Source organism: Pygocentrus nattereri, chromosome 4, assembly GCF_015220715.1.
Source record: "Pygocentrus nattereri isolate fPygNat1 chromosome 4, fPygNat1.pri, whole genome shotgun sequence".
In the NCBI taxonomy this organism is placed as follows: Eukaryota; Metazoa; Chordata; class Actinopteri; order Characiformes; family Serrasalmidae; genus Pygocentrus; species Pygocentrus nattereri.
Genome location: NC_051214.1, coordinates 15,168,812 through 15,190,218, shown reverse-complemented (window position 1 = coordinate 15,190,218; position 21,407 = coordinate 15,168,812). Strand labels below are relative to the sequence as shown.

The window sequence follows — 21,407 nt, the reverse complement described above, 5'->3', positions numbered from 1 at the left end:
TTAATGTTATACATAGTGTGTTGATGGATTCTGTTAAATATATGTTTCTTGCTTTTTTCTGGCAATAATCTTTCATAATGACCGTTTTTACTGGAAATTAGATTAGCAAAAGAGTGGTGTCTGACTTTTGGACTTTTTACTGTTTCTTTTTATGAATCGTTTATGTTCTATGAACTTTTACTACCAAGTCTATGTCCTACAAAAACACCAGCCAATGTGTGATTTCATACACAAGCTCTCTCAAAACACAGTCGCATAGTCAGTGACCTTCACTGCCAGGAAACCAGTTTTTACACACACAGCAGGCCTTGTACTCATGTTTTGAAGTGTGTGAATATTTAACCTGTGGTACTGCACCTGACTGTTGTTTTTCAGGTGTGAAACAGCAACACATGGCCTGCGCTCATTATTAACTCTAGGTTCACTGACTCAGGAGTGTGTAGGATAGCATGCCAGATTGAGCCACCATGATTGTAAACATGTGGAATCACTGCAGCACTCTGTCTATTTAGTGAACCTCAAGCAGGCCTGTATGTTACCTGAACCATTTCCGTATCTTGACTTTTTGCCAGGTAATGGTAACCCTGGTTTCTGTAAAGGACTACAGGGAAGCATTTCATATCAAAGTTATTTTATGTACACGCAGCATCTTAAGACATAATGGGTCAGCAGTAACAGCCTTGCAATATGTACCGCACACTAAAATAAAGTTGGGCCAAAAAAAAAAACAACATACACTAATTATTTGCAGGTTGGTCTGGACCTGTATTCAATTGACAACAGGATAAAGGCACAATATTTAATTACACATTATGTAATCTTTATTGTGTTTTTGTATACACTTAGTCTGAATTTGATGCTTCCAACGTGTTCCAAAAAAGTGGACAGGGACATGTTTACCACTGTTTTCCATCATCTTGCCTTTAAACAATGCTCAGGAATTGTTTGGCAACTGTGGAGATCAATTGTTGTAGTTATGAAAGTTCTGAACATTTTTCAGACTTTTTTTGTATTATTTTAAATCATTTATTTCATGCAAACCAGTGAGACAGCTGTATTCCCACACATAAACATAACTGACCTTTAAATGGTTGGGTGATGTGATATCCTTCATTAATACACATTTGTTGTGCTTAACCTCAATGAGATTGTAATTTGACATATCATTTGACCAAGACTGTTCAGATTTTTGCATATGATTTTCATTATTCTCTTTAGTCATGCACATGTCTGAAACAGTGCCTTATTAGTGCATTATGAAAGCTTAATTTTAAAAATTATTTTTATTGCATCGTTTAGATAGCAGTATGCATTTGATACTTAGAATTTTAAAAATAGTGCGTTATCCATAGTAGTGTAACAATCAATTAAAATCATTACTGCCATTCAATGTAGTTGAATCGCCACCTTGATGCATTTTTACTTCCCCGATTTTCTTTCCACATTGTGCGTTGCTCTTTTTTTTTCCTCTGCAGTAATAAGTCTAATAAGGAGGAGGCGGTACTGCAACGCAAGACAGCAGCTAGTGCTCCTCCTCCACCCAGTGAAGAACAGATTTCCAGCAGCTCTGAGGATGACTCTGAGGAAGATCGCGAAGATGACGCCACTGCCTCCCAGCGCTCCACACCAATCAAAATCGGCGAGTCAGGCGACAACGTCCGTACACAGGAGGTAGGAACGTACCCTCGTTAGGTAGCCACCACACAAATAAGTGTCAGGCAGCATTACTGAGCTGCCTGCTCAGCTCTCTGTTCGAAATCTATGAGTGACCATTTACACAATTACATGACGCCTTTTATAACTGTTTCCGCTGATGTGATCTGAAGTAAGCTGTGATCAGAGCATCAGTCACCCAATCCTAAACTCTCTAGAAGGTTCATCTCTGTTCCCACGCAACCTCTTTCTCCACCACCCAAGACTAGGAAGTAAGGTTTCTAGCTGTCACAAATATAGAATAGATATCACTTGCACACTTTTCTCTGTGAAACCCAAGCCGATACAAGGGCTAAGGTGATTTAATGAAGTTTAAACATATAAAATACAGGTGTTATGCACAGTAAGGCAAAACAGTTTGAAGGCAAAAAAAAGTGGGGTTCTATCTCTGCGTGTGCCTGAGTAACACTTTAATTATATCATCTGCTAGTTCTGCTACCAATGTATTGATGCCGTAGTCTGGCGTAATCCTACCTACAGACACCTAGACCTACTTGTAGCATAATGATATTGACCAGTTGGGAAAATACTTAATCCAGAATTTATTAATTAATAAAATAACAATTTAATAATATATAAATCTGATCGCCATTTTTGTGATTTATCCAATATTACTCACATGAACAGAGACACAGCTCACACATCACACAAAGATACTGTGACCAAAACGTTCTCTTTCTCCCTCTGTCTCTCTATCTCACTTTCTCTTTGAAGGCGCACATCCCACATGTGTGACTCAAGGTTTTTGTCATGTTGCCATGCCAACAAGGCTGTCTGGTTTTGTTTTCTAAGAGAGACAGCAAGGCAGGAATGGAATGGAAGGAGAAAGAGAAGATATTCAGTGAATGATGCATACACATTTACTGTCTGCCTCTTCTGTTCTGTTCTCTTCTCTTCTCCTCTACTGCTCTTCTCTTCTGTTCTCTTCTCTTCTCCTCTACTGCTCTTCTCTTCTGTTCTCTTCTCCTCTACTGCTCTTCACTTCTGTTCTCTTCTCTTCTCGGCTACCCCTCTTCTCTTTTCTTCTCTTCTGTTCTCTTCTCTTCTCGGCTACCCCTCTTCTCTTCCCAGCTACCCCTCTTCTCTTCTCTTCTTTTCTCTTCTCAGCTACCCCTCTTCTCTTTTCTTCTCTTCTGTTCTCTTCTCTTCTCCTCTACTGCTCTTCTCTTCTCGGCTACCCCTCTTCTCTTTTGTCCTCTTCTCTTCCCAGCTACCCCTCTTCTCTTCTCTTCTGTTCTCTTCTCTTCTCCTCTACTGCTCTTCTCTTCTCGGCTACCCCTCTTCTCTTTTCTTCTCTTCTCTTCCCAGCTACCCCTCTTCTCTTCTCTTCTGTTCTCTTCTCTTCTCCTCTACTGCTCTTCTCTTCTCGGCTACCCCTCTTCTCTTTTCTTCTCTTCTCGGCTACCCCTCTTCTCTTCCCAGCTACCCCTCTTCTCTTCCCAGCTACCCCTCTTCTCTTCTCTTCTCTTCTCTTCTCTTCTCTTCTCTTCTCAGCTACCCCTCTTCTCTTTTCTTCTCTTCTCTTCCCAGCTACCCCTCTTCTCTTCTCTTCTTTTCTCTTCTCAGCTACCCCTCTTCTCTTTTCTTCTCTTCTGTTCTCTTCTCTTCTCCTCTACTGCTCTTCTCTTCTCGGCTACCCCTCTTCTCTTTTCTTCTCTTCTGTTCTCTTCCCAGCTACCCCTCTTCTCTTCCCAGCTACCCCTCTTCTCTTCCCAGCTACCCCTCTTCTCTTCTCTTCTCTTCTCTTCTCAGCTACCCTTCTTCTCTTTTCTCTTCTCTTCTCTTTTCTTCTCTTGCAAACTCTTGTTTGCAAAGATCTTGTCTTCTTTTCTCTTATCTACTCTTTTCTTGTTCTTCGCATCATACAAAAGCAGTCTGGACAATATGGCAATGACATCATTAGTGCACTGTGTGTGTTTATGTGGGCACGTGCAAATGTGTGTAGTTGAATGTGTTTTTCTGTGTTTGCACAGTAGCTGTAGTGTAGTGTAGTGTAGTGTAGTGTAGTGTAGTGTAGTGTGTGTGTGTGTGTGTGTGTGTGTGTGTGTGTGTGTGTGTGTGTGTGTGTGTTGTATGCTTTCCCACGTGCATTTGTTTGTCTGCTGGGCTGAATGCTGGCCCGTGCTGAGCCACAGCTCTTCAGCATCTGTCTGTTTCTGCTAGAGCTGTAGCCTCAGGGCTCGGTTTATACAGAGATGGAGCTGGTGACACACTCATTACCGTCCCTGCGGTGCTGCTGAACCCACTCAACCCCTCTCTCCATGTCCTCACAAACCTATTAGCCCTGCCAAGACAGCTCACCTGCAAGACTTCATCTAGTAAATGCCACGCATGTGAGGTATATTAGGGATTGCCCCCTTAGGGCAAAGGCAGAGGTCATGGGAAAGTGCATGTGCACACATGCTCATGTACACAGTGGCAGACATTTACACAAACGCGCACACACACACCCACTAAAAAAACTTTTAACACTTAAGCTAGTTGGTAATTAGGAGTTAATTGAGGCCAAAGCACTGGTTAGATTGCACAGTGATGATGTAAACAGGATTTCCTTTTGATAGAGAGTTTTCTGTCGATTTCTTTTTGAAAATATGTATAACAAATTATAGAAAAGCATGCATAGAAAACCGAACTTAAGAAAAAATGCTATAAAAATGTTTTTGAGGTTGGATGAGGTGCAAAGGTTGTTTCATCGAAAAAAGTAATATTGTGAAAAGATGGTGAGGGGAAACTGATCAAAAAAATAATGTGAAAAAAATGATGAGGGGGAAACGCTCTCAAATGAGTGTTAATGCAGTAGGAATGAAAGCTGCTTAATAACAAATGTAGCATCAGATCAGAATGATCAGCACTGACAATCTTAGGCCCTCAGTAAGTGGGTGACTCCCTGTACCATTCGGCATCTCGGAACTGTTAGGGATACAGCTAAATACAGTTGACAGAGGGCTGCTGTACCGAGAGTTCATATCCTGTTTGCATCCTGTTTGAACATTTTGTTTGAGCAACCTTGCAGAAATTCACTTCAAATTTGCAAAATGTTTGAATAAAAATCCTGTCAGTGTGTTGCATTGGATGTTTGTGTATAGATACAACCAAATCTCGGTGATTAATTGTTCTTGCTTGCGTTTATTATTATGATTAAAATTAAGTGACCCTGTGAAATTTCACCTCTGCATTTAACCCATCCGTTAAACACCACATACACACACTAGTGAGCACACACACCCAGGGGGCAGTGAGCACACTTGCCTGGAACAGTGGGCAGCCTTATACGCAGCACCTGGGGAGCAGTTGGGGGTTAGGTGTCTTGCTCAAGGACACCTGAGTCACGTACTGACGACTCTGGGGATCGAACCAGTGACCTTCCAATCACAGGACCGGTTCCCTAACCTCTAGCCCTCTAGACTGCCCCCATTTATTCATTGAACATTGCTTTTGAAGTACTGTGCTGCAGTTTATTGTAGTTGTCCTAATCTATCTCCAGGCTACAGGCTATTAGTCAGTCTAATTAGCATCGGTAAGGGAATAAGCATGCTTATTCCAAAATCTTTACTGCTGATTAGCTGTCTAAATGGGCACATCTTGGTACCTTTAGTCAGGGGACATAATTGTACCATTATCTATTGAAATTATATTTTCTAACTCCTCAATATTGACTCCTCGCACCCCATCTTGTCTCCAGGCTTGTATTTTATTGTTTTGATTTAAATTATTAGTTTATGAAAAGGTATAAATATGCACTTGTCCACTGGGAAAAACTTATTTACGGTACACAATTAGACTTTAAAATCATTGTTGTACTTTTGAGAGTACATTTACATTGTTTATTAATTAATTAACGAAAAACATGCCTGCACAGTACTTTTATTTCTAACAGTGTATATACATGCTTTAAATATCAGCACTTTTTCATTTGTCTGCAGTCTTTTGCTTCTAAGTTTAGAGTAACGTTTAGGCTTAAGGTTCAGGAAATGGTCTGATAAATTACACTTGCACTGGCAGCATGCTATATCAATATTATTATTGCATTAAAACCCCAAACCAAGTAAATTGTAAAAGTAAAGAGAGTTATTTTTGGATTTTTGAAGTTCATGAAATGAAAGTGAAGTGACAAATGCTTTTTTACTTGTACATACTCCAACACGGCCCTTATCTATTAGTTTAACTAAGAAATTTGTTTTGAATGGTTAATATTATTAATGTCATTTAGCTTTTAATAAAATCATTGACTCTGCGGGTTTAGCTTTTAGACAAAGTCTGTCAAGTTAGACTGGCAATCTGACAAAGTAATGTAGAGTCCAGAGAAAAGTTTAGACATTCTGGCCTAAAACTAACATTTAATATGTTATTTGTCAAGTTATGTAATATTAGGTCATACAACATTATACTTAGCCTCAATGGTTTGACAGAATTCATGATTGTGTGTCCTTTGTCTATTTTCATCTATTAGTGTTCTCTCACTACTATCCCCAGCATGCATTATGCAAATACATCATCCAACTGCTGGGAATTCCCTTTATGGCAATAAGAAATTCCTTTTTGTTAACATACCTACTGATAATAATAACACATGATATTCAATATATGATAAGACATGATATTGGGCTTCATTGGCAGTAACCCTCCCACCTTCAAGATACATCATCAGAAGGGGGTTTACTTAGTGTTTAAATCTTACTCTAGAGACTAATATGGTACTGTTGTAGTAGGCGAGTAGGCATGTTTACAACAGATGTAGTAATGGTTATATTTTAACGTCATTATTAAAGTCAACATGCAACTAAACAGGTAAATATTTAAGGAAACAAAAGTTCAGTTGAATGCTAGTTGAAGGTTTACAAACCATTAACCGTCCTCATGCAAGGATGTTGTTGCTGTATTTTGACTTGAGACCTATTTGTGAAGCTGATTTAGATTACATTTAATATAATGTATTTTATATCAGTGGTGTTTTTTAGAATGACTCATTTTGTCCTACTTTTAAGGATTGTAGTCATTGTATATGTCTTATCAGTAAGCTCAATGATTTTTGAAGATGATAAAAATTTCCCAAAATAGAATAGAAGCATACCTTACCCTAATCTGAAAAGGTTTTGATTACTTTTCAAACAACAGAAGGCAAAAACAAATGCATTTTAGGTTTAAAATCTGTGTGTTGTTTTTTTACAGTTAGAGCTTCAGGATGAATGCCTTCTTTCCTTTTAGGACATTCCGTGTTAGGGATTTGACAGTGTTGGTTTGTGATCATGGCTTTAATGATGGCTGAAATGAGATGGCAGTGTGTGTACTGCCCACTCATTGACACTGCAGATGCACATGCGTGACCCTTTCAATATAGACCAAGAGACCATGAACTCAGTTAACTCTTTAGCTCCATTCACCACCATTTCTTTGCTTTCTCACTGTGCTGTGCATTTTTTCTTTGTTCTGAGTGATAATAGAGGACAGCTACTGTTTGATGCTGATTGTTGATGTCTTGTCTGGGTGTAATTTTGAGTGTGCACAGACAGACCGAGAGAGGAAGAGAGATCAAAGGCTGATAATGCATCTGCCAAACCTTGGCATCTCCAACACCACCGCTGACGCAAACCAAACCCAATAAAAGCGTCAGACACCATCTCCCATTGAAAGAGCCCTGATTGTTTTTCGCCCTGACCTGTTGCCATGGAGAGCAGGAATATGTGCCACAGTTGCCGTTGCCCAGGTGCCGGGCAGTTATCAAAGCCCTGGCTTGCTAGTGGCCATCTCACCACATTTGCATACACATATATGCACATCAGCTGTGCCCTCTGAGGCTGACAGGAGTCCCCAGGAATTTTGCAGAAAATATTGTGATTAGCTTTTTTAACTTGTTTTTTTTTAATTTGTACTTTATAGAGATTCATATTTTCACTGCTTGGCAGTAATCAAATAAGTGACTTGAGTATTTCCTCAGATTCGCAACAAAATATCCAGCTTTAAAGCAAAAGGAAAAAAACATTTAACTCTTGAGTGTAGGTCAGGTTCAGACTAAATCACAATGACATAAGCCTTTAATGACAATTGACATAAACCTTCATAAACATGTACAAAGGCTTGTTCCAATAAGTGACAGTTGTTTGTCATTTATTTATTTTATTATTTTTTTCAGAACTCAGATTTTTGTTTGTTTTTTAGGGAAAACATACATAAAAAAGACAATCAACAAACATATTATGAAGCCCTTGATAAAAGCAAAGTCTTCACATCTTCAGTTCTATACAACCTTATCCTCAATGTAGATGTACCCTATTCAGTCTAGCTGAAAATAATTCTAAATAAAGGATATCTAAATGGATTGGAGCAAGTGTGTAATTATAAGAGAGTGAGGCAGTGCTGAATTTTTTTTTTCCCAGGTATCAAGCCTGCCAACCATAGTTTGCATTTTCTCTTTGCAATAGGAAAATTGTAGTTGTCAAGCAAAAGATGCAGAGACGGGCTTATTTGGAAATCCATGTCAGTTAATGGAGAGATAATTCCAAAAAAAAAAAACTCCCCAGGACAAAAATATGTACTGTATGACTATGTATATATGTATGTCTCAAAATATATGTACATCAATGTCCATGAGGTATTATTATTACAGAATGTACTGGAAGGGCGGGAAAGCAGTGTTATATAAATTCTATGACACATTTTGGAATATGTGAACTGATGCTTTGGATTATTACAGAGATCAACTACATTTTTTTCATATAACGTCCCAATCTAACTTTGTGACTCTGTGAGAAAGATCTGCTTCCCAGGCTTTCCTATTATGTGTTTTCAAAAGTGAAAGTGAACATGAATATATGAAAACAAAGCCTTTCTGGGGGTTTTACGAATCCATTTTTTCTACTGGATATCTTAACTGTGTGCCCCAAGAAATGTATTTCTCAAGGTAGATCTCAGCGTAAGATAATGGAAACAATAGTTGACAACATCAGTTGTAAAAAGCGCTATACAAATAAATTTGACTTGGAAAAAATTGTATATTATATTGAGAAATTAGATCTTGAAAGCTTAATAAAGAGTCATCACCATTAGTATATTCCAATATAAATATGTCTTTGTGAGCAACCAGTTTATTTATGGTGCCAGTTTAACCATAGACACACAGCCAGCCTTTGACAACTGGTGCTTATTGGAATAAGTCTTTATAATTGTTTATGTAGGTATGTGTTAGCTGTCATGAAAGGCATATGAAATTGTCATGTAGCCTTATAAATTTGACCTACAGTAAAGTGTTACCAAATGCTCTTCACTTTGAATGGAAATTAACAGTAAAAAGCAATTTTTGATTGTCATGAAATTACAATTTTCATGTTCTAAAATTTTTTAAAGTGGAAATACAAGGTTTTGTTAAGACAGCGATGATTTTAGAAATTGTTTGTTCTCTCAGTGCACCCATTACTAGGACATGAAAATATGTAAACAGTATTTCAGGCTGTCACAAAAAAAAATAAGTTGCAAATACTCTCACACTACATTTTGCTGGCAGTCATGTTTTTATTGAATGCCAGGGGTGGAAAAAGTACAGAGGAATTGTAGTCTGAGTATTATGTCTGTATCTTAAATATAGTGAAAAATAAATGATTTGATGCAAATTTGGGAATTAGAGCATCCATTTTTTGTGACAGCGTATCATAATGCTGGGCACAAACGATCAACTTCCACATAACCCAGACTAGCAAATCCATCTCAATGCATTTAAACAAGCCATATGGGGTGCAGTGACTAATAGTCAGTTTTGGTTCTTGCACAAAGATGAATTATATCATAGTTGTGGACAAAAGCATTAAAGTGCATGAGTAAAACATAAAACATCAAACATAATGCTTATTAGAAAATATATTTACTTAAGTCCTTTCTACTGTTGTCGAATGCAACATTACTTGATGCTCTAGGACTGTGACCTTCTACTCCACTCAAAATTCGCTGCTGTATAAACGTCATTGCGCAGTGATGTTTATTGCACATATAAAAATTCAAGCAAGAGGCTCTGTTAACAGTAATAGATGCTGTACCATACTGCAAGTCAGTTCACATACAGCGCTGTGCAAAAAATTTAAAAAGCTGTGAACGTAGTCAGGATTTGTGCAGAAAAAAAAACACTTTTTACAACAAATACAAATAACATTAATATAATACGTAGTACAGATGTCAGTGTCTTTATTTAATCCTTTCCAAAGCTCTTTTTGTGGCAGCCTGTTATTGCCCTAGTGCTGCTGATGGAGTTTAACAAATTCATTCAATAGGTGGTGAGACTGTTGAGAAGAAATCTGGAGCCAAACATTGATCTAGCTCACAAGATGTCAACCACATTTATTTTGGAAAAAAAATCTTGCTACTGTTTATATTTTTTTGCATCTGTTCTAATGATAGATAATGATTTCATTAGCAAAATTACACTTACTGCCGTAATAAATGTGCTTAGTTGACATTTCCACAGTAGAATATCTTAGGGAAGTAAGACTGCTAAATCTTTTGTAACTTGTTATTTGCAAGAACTTATGAGGTAATGTTCTTATATATGTGTTTCAGTTCCAAAATCCGCCTGTATCATTCCTCATACAGTGTTATTCTCCCCCATAATGTCATTCCTTGGGGTCTTATTGTTAACAGCAGACCATAAGTGCCTTAATATCAAGATTAATATCTTTGACTCCATCAGTATGTCTAATTAATGCATCCATCTTTTGTAGATTTCTGCCTTTCTGGAGTAGCATGGCCTCATTTTTCATGTTTAAGATTTTGGAGCCCGGAGCAAAGTGTTAGAATGCGTAGTGTGGGCTCACGTGTTGTGCACACATGCAACCGCATGCGTCTCGTGCTTCATCTGGAAGCCCATATGCTACGATGGATCACCTCGGCAATGGCGTTGAAAGAAAAACTGATAAAATATTTAAACATCAAACTCATTACTTGCCTTATACAGTAATTATACACCCTTTTGGTTCCTTTTCATAGTGCAGGAGTGGATACACACACATTATTGTCCAGTAATGTACGTGTATCTGTTGATACAGACTTGCTTCCAAAATCCTATGTGTTGGTATGTTGAAATATGGATAAGCTCTTGCAGGTGGAGGCTGAAAATGTAACTGCTGCCTTAATGCTTTGTGAGTGCTGGATCAATATGACTTCAGTGAAAGTAAAACAGTTTGTGTTTAGCAGATTGCTACTGTGCATTTCGCTGCCTTCAGAGAAAATACTGAAGTGATAATTGCTCTCCTTCTGCTCAGCTGTGTTGCGTAACATCATCTTCAAGTGCACATGGCAAAGTTCCCCCTTTAGGTTGTGCTTTGTTTTTTATGTATTTTACTATTATGATTCTATTTATGCACATGCAGTACAATTTGCACTTAATTATAGGTCATGCAGTTTCATGAATGAAGTTATAAAAGAAAGTGTTATAGAACTCTTGTTCTTGTGGACCTCTGTGTAAAAGGCAATGCATGAAATGTGTCGTGTGTGGCTTCTTTAGCCCCTGTGTGCATATATACTCACCATCCACTTTATTAGAAATACTTTCATTGGTTACTATTTTGGATAAAACATGTTTTTATAAACAATAACAGCTGACGTAAAATAGAAAACATAACTTTAATTTCTCTAAAGGTGGCATTAATCATAATATAGTAGTGATATGTGAAAAGCTCACTTCCAAAAGTTTATATCATGAACTTATCTTGAAAGCGGTCTATAGTGTGTTTTGGAGCAAAGCCCTTCAGATAAGGACCATTTAGCCCATTTGTTGTCAAGTGACATTTGTCTGTCACTCTCTGCCTCATGGGTGCTCAGTCCAAGTCCTGGAGATCTGCTACCCTGCAGAGTTTAGCTCTAGCTGTAATCTAACAAACCTGGTGCAGGTCAGGAAGGCTTTCTGGAGCATCTTAATATTAAAGCCATGTGTGCAGGGTCTGAACTCTCCAGGGTGGTTGATCTCCAGGACTAGAACTGAGCACCCCTGCTCTACCTCATTTATTCTTGGCCAGTTTCTGTTGCTGTTGACAGTAATGACACAGTAATGACACTAGTCTTACAAGGCCAGATGTAATCTTGTAATGGGAACTTCTGTGAATAACTGTGGGAAATTTGGGGTATGTGTAGGTAGGAATGTAGACTTATTAGGATGGGAACAAATTAAATGTAAAATTTATGGATCAGTGGATGTACTTAAACTTATCACTGAAAACTCTTTTTAAAATAAAAAAAAATCAGTTGAGTAAGTCAACAGTATTTGTTGTGTGTGCGGACAGCACATTGAATGCAGAAATGTTACTTCTTGTGTGTAGAAATGTATTGCTCTGTGATGTGTTTAGTGTTGTGTTGCATGTCATTATATTCAGTATTGTGTGTGCTTGTACTGTGACTGTATGTAGAACATTCTTCTGTCTATTCTTGTTTATCCCTACATGGTCATGTCTGTCACACCTGTCACTTGTCATGTATAGGCTGAGCCTAAACTTGGCATCAGTCCACCTATAAAACTGCATCAGCCCACTGTCTTTCGGGCTGGCAAGGTGTCTGGTACCTGCACAAAATTAATAAACTTCTTTTATAGACATCAGGCTGGTCCCCTGGTACAGGTAGGGTTTGGATTCTTCATGTGAAAGAAAAAAGTTCCATTAGTTAATGGGGACAAGGTACTTACTAGCATGTTTGGCTTGTATTATTATTGTATTCCAGACATTAAATGTGCGTTGACTAGTGGAATTTGGCGCTGGGTTTTTAAAGGTGGCGTACTCCTGTTAGCAGCACAATCCAGCCATAATCCAGCATCAAAAGTTTAACAGGTTGTCTGCAGACTACAGCAGGGGTGTCCAATCTTAATCACAAAGGGCCAGTGTGGCCGCAAGTTTCCATTCCAACAATTAGCTCACATGACTTGTTTCTAGACTGATTAAACAAATGGAATAAGGTGTGTTTCTGCTTATTTGAAATGAAAGCCTGCAGCCACACCAGCCCTTTGCAGATAAGATTGGACACAGCTGCTAATATGATTAACATATTTTATTAATTTACAGTCAAAATTGCAATTTTTTCTCTGCATTTGGCACTTTTGCTGTACTCAAGACTGTCAGGTTTACATTTCCTATGATGTAATGTTTAATACATCATCATTTGGAAAATAGTGTATGTCTATAGTAAAAATTCTAGTGGGATTAATTTTAAATGGAAAGATGAAGTAATGTAATAATTATTAATGTGTTCAGTGATTGCTCAGATTACATGTACCCACATCAGTAAAGATTCTAGCAAATTTCACCTGCTATAAAATGAACTGTAGAAAAAATAGCTTATGGAAATCCCATGCAAGTCATCATGTTAGTAAATATTCCATCATGTCCTGTAGAAAATAGGTTTCAGCATTTTTTAAGAATGGAGGCACATTTACTTGTATTATGTGTGGTGCAGATCAAGGTGAATGCCAAAATTGACAAAGTTTTTTTGCAACAATATTGACTGCTGTAAATACCCAAGCTAACCAAGTCAGCCAAGTGGAGGGTTTGAGTCAACAAGAATCTCTATTATATAAACATTTTACATGCCCTGTGGTAAAATAACATTACCTAACCTCATCGTTTAAATTGAATCCCATTCAAATAATACTTATGTCTCTTTTGTTTGCTAGGCACAGTTTATTTGTCTTTCACCATCTTAAACAACATAAGCTGTTTATTTTGTCCTGGTCGCTGGACCTGACCTACAAGCATGCAATATACCAAGGTCCAAGTATGATACTATCAGCTATGGGCCTGGAATTTACATGATCTTTGGCCTCTGCCCCTCAGGAGCATCAGCAGCAGCCAGCCAGAGAGACATATGGACTGAATCTGTCTGCTTTACCCCGAGATGAGGACTTTTTCATATACCACAGGTCAGTTTGTCTAGAATGCCTTCATTTATACTGATCATGCTTAGCATCAGGTACCACTGATGCTCTTCTTCATAAATTTATATGTCTAAATAATGTAACTTGAAGTTTAATTAAGTTAGCAATCTGATGTATCTTTAAAATATTTTTTATTTATAAGGTTTATAAAACATAAAGGATTTGTATTAATGCCAGGGGGGAGACTTGAATAGTTTTTAGTGTGTCGCAAAACTGGACCTTTATAAGTAGCTCTAATATTTTCTGTACTATTGCCCTAAAAGCTATCTGTCATCTAACATCTTCAAGTAGCATTAAAGAATCAAAAAATATCAATGAAAAAGAATAACAAGGAATGAAAACTTCAGCCTCTGGGTTCTTGTGGAAGGAAGGAAAAGACCTTCGTCTTATTGAGCATCAAATGGCAAAATGGTTCCCAGTCAACTAGAATGCGAATATCATCTCAAAACATCCCTTTTTATTCCCCTCTGGGGTGATGAGGTAATCTCCCCATCCCTTTTACACAATTCCATACCATTTTAGTCCCCACCATATCTAAACCTTACACCTTTTTTGGTAAGCCTTAAAATTAAACGCATATGATGTCTTTTTTAAAAACCCACTCTGGTCTAACTCTTACCAGGCTGCTCCCTGCTTACAGGGCCCTCTTGTGCAACTCTCCATCTACGTTTAAAGTTTACCCCAGCTATAACTTAAACTGTCATCTAGTACAACTTTCTTCTGTGAGTTCATCCCCCGTCAGAAAGTGCAATGCATACAGTCCTTAGTCTGCTCCCCTATATTACCTTTTTAGGAGGGCTCCAAGCTCTCTAGTCAGCCAATGTTTTATTCAGTCTTTTTCATCATGTGCATTAGTCAAGATTTAATATAGTTAACCTCTCTTGGTTGAGTAGGTGAATTAAAACAACACTGAAAGATTTCTTGTACTCTTTGGATCTGACTCCCATTCCTGTGCATCAACACAAAGTATGCCGCTAGAATTGACAGGCCCCATTGAAGTTCATTTAGAGTTTGATAGCAGTACCAAACACTGTCATTGTTCTAGCAGTGAGACTTACTTTACTTACTTTATTATTATAGATGATAAAAATATAGCATTATGCTAACCTTGTTAGAGAGGAGATCAGAATACTCAAAACATCCTACAATTCAGTGGAGCATCTAGAGTGCTGCCCTTTTTCATATCTATCTGTGTTAGCTATTTAGCATTATTACCTGCATGGGAGCTGGGTGCAGTTGAAATAGCATTACATACATCTCTATAAAGGTGGTTCATCCAAAGCATTACTTTACCTGGCTCTCTGAGTGATAGATTTAGCTGCTTGAATTGTTATATACAGTCAGCAATTCAAACAGTTCAGCACTTCCTTTCCATGATGAACATGAGCAATTCTTCCCTTTCACATTATAATTCTCTTCATCTTGAAAAAGCACATCCAGTGTTGATTCTTCTTGTACATCTCTTCTCAGGTTTTTTGTCAGCACAGCATTGTTTTCTCTCCAGAACTAGTATGTGGTGGCGCAAGTTACTTACTAGATTCTCCCATGTTTTCTTGCTTCCATATGAAAGGACGTAGTCTCCATGTACATGTGAGCTCAGCATCCTAGGCTGAGACTAGTCCTAGTTCAACTCCACCCTACTTAAGGACATTTTGCTGTACCTTATCTGTACCTAACGATTGTCTGTAATTCTTGGAAGAAGGCCTGTTCCCACGCTGAAGGTTTTTCTCTTATATACACATGTGCACACATTCACATATGCACAAGTACTGTTATCACAGCTCCTCTTTTAAAATGCAGATGAGACCAGAGCTTTGTTCTTTGGTGGACAGTGCATAATTTGCATAGTGACCTCGTCAATATTGAGGGCATGCTCAAAAGGCATTTAAATACAAAATATTATTTGCAAAAATAATCGTCATGCATTATATATTTTTAAAGCAGATTGATTTTTGAAAACACTATTTCTGTGTGCTTACAGAAAGGAAGCACATGTAGATTAGAACGAACCATTGTCTACAATATTCAAATGGATACTAAACAAAAATGAAAATCCACTGTACCTTGCAAAAGTGCAGAGAGACTGCCCTTTCATTTATTTAATTTCCAAAACAGGCCTTAAGTAGTAGTTATCAATTTTTTCGTGTCAGAAAAAAATCAGAACCTCTAACATGTAGTATAACATGAAATCTGTTGCTATAAAATTGGGACACGCCTTACTTCTGTGCACCCTGCTACTTTAACTCTTCTACCTTTACAATCTAAAAACCTAGAAGCTGTGTCCTCCTAACAAGCAACTACCCAAACTCACCTTAGCCACCTTGAAAATGTCTTTCTCATGCGCATCTAAAAAGGCACCTCACGATTCAATTCAATTACGTTCAGAGGGCTGCGATGCGATTATAAAATGATTATCGATGCATCTTGATGCATCTTTTTTTTTTTTTTTCCTCTACAGGATTTCTTTTTTCTTATTATATGAGGCCTCTGCAGTTTTAAAGCAAAGTATTTGTAATGATCAATACTGAGTACCAATACCTTTTATTAGTAAATCAAATGGTAGTGATGTGGCAAGTGAACTAAAAGGCTTTCATTCACTGCTATTGCTTGGAGCACACGAGACACTGCTGCCACTCATCTGCAATAAAATGCGCTGTTAAGGCGAAATAAGATACTGTGGCAATGGATGTCCACGCAGCATGTTTTATATATATTTATACACTGTTTAAAAAAAATAAAGGGAACACTCAAATAACACATCCTAGATCTGAATGAATGAAATATTCTCATTGAATACTTTGTTCTGTACAAAGTTGAATGTGCTGACAACAAAATCACACAAAAATCATCAATGGAAATCAAATTTATTAACCAATGGAGGCCTGGATTTGGAGTCACACACAAAATTAAAGTGGAAAAACTACAGGCTGATCCAACTTTGATGTCCTTAAAACAAGTTAAAATGAGCCTCAGTATTGTGTGTGGCCTCCATGTGCCTGTATGACCTCCCTACAATGCCTGGGCATGCTCCTGATGAGGTGGCGGATGGTCTCCTGAGGGATCTCCTCCCACACCTGGACTAAAGCATCCGCCAACTCCTGGATAGTCTATGGTGCAACGTGGCGTTGGTGGATGGAGCGAGACATGATGTCCAAGATGTGCTCAATCGGATTCAGGTCTGGGGAACGGGCGGGCCAGTCCATAGCTTCAATGCCTTCATCTTGCAGGAACTGCTGACACACTCCAGCCACATGAGGTCTAGCATTGTCCTGCATTAGGAAGAACCCAGGGCCAACCGCACCGGCATATGGTCTCATAAGGGATCTGAGGATCTCATTAATGGCAGTCAGGCTACCTCTGGCGAGCGCATGGAGGGCTGTGCGGCCCTCCAAAGAAATGCCACCCCACACCATTACTGACCCACAGCCAAACCGGTCATACTGAGAGATGTTGCAGGCAGCAGATCACTTTCCATGGCGTCTCCAGACTCTGTCACGTCTTTCACATGTGCTCAGTATGAACCTGCTTTCATCTGTGAAGAGCACAGGGCGCCAGTGGTCAATTTGCCAATCCTGTTGTTCTCTGACAAATGCCAAGCGTCCTGCATGGTGTTGGGCTGTGTGCACAACCCCCATCTGTGGACGTCAGGCCCTCATACCATCCTCATGGAGTCGGTTTCTAACCGCTTGTGCAGACACATACACAATTGTTGACAGACACAGCAAACCTTCTTGCCACAGCTCACATTGATGTACCATCCTGGATGTGCTGCACTACCTGAGCCACTTGTGTGGGTTGTAGAGTCCGTCTCATGCTACCACGAGTGTGAAAGCACCACCAACATTCAAAAGTGACCAAAACATCAGCCAGAAAGCATAGGTACTGAGAAAGTGGTCTGTGGTCCCCACCTGCAAAACCACTCCTTTATTGAGTGTGTCTTGCTAATTGCCAATAATTTCCACCTGTTGTCTATTCCATTTGCACAACAGCATGTGAAATTGATTGTCAACATGTATGAGGATATTGAGACAGTGGTGAGGTGTGCAGTTGGAGTGACAAATGGTTTCAAGGTGAAGGTAGGGTTACATAAGGGATCAGCTTTGAAGCCCTTCTTGTTTGCAATGGTGATGGACAGGTTGACAGATGAGGTCAGGCAGGAGGCTCCATGGACCATGATGTTTGCAGATGACATTGTAATCTGGGGTGAGAGTAGAGAGCAGGTGGAAGAGAATCTGGAGTGGTGGAGGTTTGCACTGGAGAGGAGAGGAATGAAGGTCAGTAGAGATGAGACGGAATACATGTGTGTGAATGAGAGAGAGGCAGGCGGAAAGGCTAAGATGCAAGGAGTAGAGGTCGTAAAGGTGGATGACTTCAAATATCTTGGGTCAACCATCCAGAGCAATGGACAGTGTAGAAAGGTGAAGAAGAGGGTGCAGGCAGGATGGAGTGGGTGGAGACGGGTGTCAGGGCTAATGTGTGACAGAAGGATAGCAGTAAGAGTGAAAGGGAAGGTTTACAAGACAGTAGTGCGTCCTGCTATGCTGTATGGTTTGGAGACTGTGGCTCTGTCTAAAAGACAGGAGGCTGAGCTGGAGGTGGCGGAGATGAAGATGCTGAGATTTTCGTTGGGAGTGACAAGGCTGGACAAGATTAGAAATGAGCAGATCAGAGGGACAGTGAAGGTGGAGAAGTTTGGAGATAAAGCCAGAGAGGCCAGGTTGAGATGGTTTGGACATGTGTTGAGGAGGAATAGTGGATATATTGGGCAAAGAATGTTGGAGATGGAGCTGGTGGGTAGAAGGAGAAGAGGTAGACCTCAGAGAAGGTTTATGGATGTAGTGAAGGTGGACATGGAGATGGTTGGTGTGAAAGTAGAGGAGGCAATGAAAAGGGCAAGATGGAGGCAGATGATCTGCTGTGGCGACCCCTAAAGGGAGCAGCCAAAAGAAGAAGAAGATGTGAAATTGATTGTCAATCAGTGTTGCTTCCTAAGTGGACAGTTTGATTTCACAGAAGTTTGATTTACTTGGAATTATATTGTGTTGTTTAAGTGTTCCCTTTATCTTTTTTGAGTAGTGTGTGTGTGTATGTATATATATATATATATATATATATATATATATATATATATATATATATATATATATATATATAGAGATAGAGAGAGAGAGAGAGAGAGAGAGAGAGAATTTATTAAGAGTATGTATTACTCTTGTATTATGTAATACTACCTATTCCAGAATGCTACCACATTTTACCTTCCAATTTTTTGTAATGGGAATCGCATTTTAGAATGTCAAGTTATTGGTGATAAGTCCATAGTCACCATACCTCAGAAACCTCAGCCACCTCATATGAACCCAGCAAGCATCTTTTCCAGTTAAAAAAATTACTAGAAATTGATTTTAGACTTTCTAATTAAATAATTATAGATTGGTTATGGAGTAAATTTAAATGATTATAGAATAGGACTGAAAGTGAGTAATAGAAGGAATGGAAAAAAAGAAAGAAAGAAAAAGGATAATGTAAATGACAAAGAATGTGTTGATTATGATTTTATTGTACATTCTGTTATTGCTGTAATATAGTGGGTGGGGTTGTACTGTCAATATACATGCATATAATGACATTACAGTGTATAATGTACAGTTTGTCTTTTTTTCCTTTTTTCTCATTTCTTCCTTTTGTTTATTTCTTTTTCTGTTCGTCTTAATGTATTTTTGCTCTTATTTTCTGGCCGAAGCAGCAGGTGTCTAGTTTTCTGCTTGACTTTCACAGAATGCTCTGATTAGTGTGGTCACAGTCTGCCCTCACTGTCCCTCCCCCAGCCTTCCCTTGAACACATCCTGTGTGTTATCAAAGCCATCAGTGACTGATCACGGCCTGACAACCACCTCCTTTGTGCACACATACACATATATGCAACTTCTCTTGCAGGGTGCAACTGAGTTCACTTCCAGAAGAAGAGTTCATTCTGGAACCTACAGCAACCCCTCATTTCTCTCATAATGCCTTATCCTTTTCACACCTCTACCACTCCAAGAGCCTCTTTGAAGCCACTGGTGGTTCATGACTTTCCTTATCCTGTCACACGTCCCTGAAAAGAGATCATGTAAACCAGAGATTAATCCTGCTGTAAAGCATAATACCATCAGCTATATTCTATACATATATGCTCAAGTAATAACACAGATACATCAGATCAGCTCTTTTCTCATGTGCTCTGCCTGGAGACCTGTGCTGCAGTAAGTCTGTTTGAAAGCTTGTACTTCTGTCACATGTGTGTAAGACTTGCTTCATTTAAGCATTAACAGGACAAAGTGAATAAGAGAAGAAATGGAAAAAAGAAAGGATGAATGATATGAAGAAAGAGGGATAAGGTATATGACAGAGAATTTGTACATTATAATGGTATCTGGTTAGTTCTATTTTTTTTCCTTCATATGCTGTTTGTGTTTCTCTGGCTGTTAGGGAACATTAGTCAGACACATTATTACATGTATTATTAATGTAATTGTCTGCATTCTGTGCATGTGCTACATGTGTGAAATACTGTATGACTTATTTGTTGCTAATTTTAGATCTGCCATTATGTAACAATGTGTGTTTTGTTATGCTGTGTCTGGTCAGGTTTGCCCACCTCGGCCAAAACCAGCACAAAGTAGAGAGAAAAGACCAATCAACGGACCTCCAAAAGACTCTGGAAAATGTGATTAGTCTGTGAGTATCACACACACACACACACATTGTTACTGTCAGAACAAAACCTGGTATCTACAAAATATTAACTCATCAGTAGAAGGAAAAAGCAGGAAGGAATATATATATATATATATATATATATATATATATATAAAACCATGGATCACAAGGGGTCATTAGTACAAACATTCCCATTTTTTTACCATCCTAATCAACCACTGAAGCTGCACGTCTTCTGAGTTTATAAAGTGTTGATAATGGTAAAATAGTGGTCAATTTGAAAAAATAAGTTTTCTTTAGGGACTATTTTGCCTTACTACACCCTGTATGTGCCTTTCTGCCATAATACTTCAAGTCTTTAAGTCAGCATATTCATAGCCATTTCATGCAAGAGAGCTTTTAGAGGCATTAACACTTGAGATGTCTGGTTCCTATCACTGCCAGTGTTTCTCCGCATCAGAACATTCTGAACGACTTGGCATCTTAACCATTTAATTATGCAGAATATTTGCCTGAATTCACCAGGTAATGTAACATGAAAGCTGTTTTGAATCATTTCTATTCATCCATTCACTATTTTCTAATAATGTAAAGGGAAGCAGGCAACAAATGATATAAAAAAGGACAAGAAACGATGTTTGAAAAATATTATTAAAAAACAAAACAACATGGCGACACAAGCTTATAATACAAGGCACCGAGAATATTCACGAATTGCCACTTGTTTTATTGTGCACTCACACGTTTTATTGTGCATACACATTCTTATATAGTAGAATATGCTCAAATACTCTTGTGTTCATGTCACTCTTCTGGATTAAAACTTGAAAAGTGAGTCTCTAACAAAGGCTTTTTAGCTTCATGTTGCTCACCAGCAGATTTTATATGTGAGCTCTGTTAATTAAAATGAAATTTTATGGTCCATGTGAGTGCCTTAGGTCAGTATTTTTTTCATTCCTATTGTTCAGCTAGCACCAGCTACACACACAAAAAGCACCTGCTGGCCTTTTGTTAATACCTCTCTCTCTCTCTCTCTCTCTCTCTCTCTCTCTCTCTCTCTCTCTCTCTCTCTCTCTACTTCTCTACTTCTCTCTAC

The 21,407-nt window shown here is 38.5% G+C and overlaps 1 protein-coding gene across 1 annotated transcript in view; it reads left to right on the top strand.

Moving 5' to 3' along the window:
- The window catches only part of fig4a (FIG4 phosphoinositide 5-phosphatase a), an 86,960-nt gene that overhangs the window by 58,528 nt on the left and 7,025 nt on the right, over positions 1-21,407 (top strand). The window contains exons 21-23 of the mRNA XM_017723833.2: positions 1,476-1,671; positions 13,509-13,594; positions 20,240-20,329. Coding sequence (XP_017579322.1) covers positions 1,476-1,671; positions 13,509-13,594; positions 20,240-20,329 — 372 coding nt within the window. The remainder of the gene's footprint in view (positions 1-1,475; positions 1,672-13,508; positions 13,595-20,239; positions 20,330-21,407) is intronic.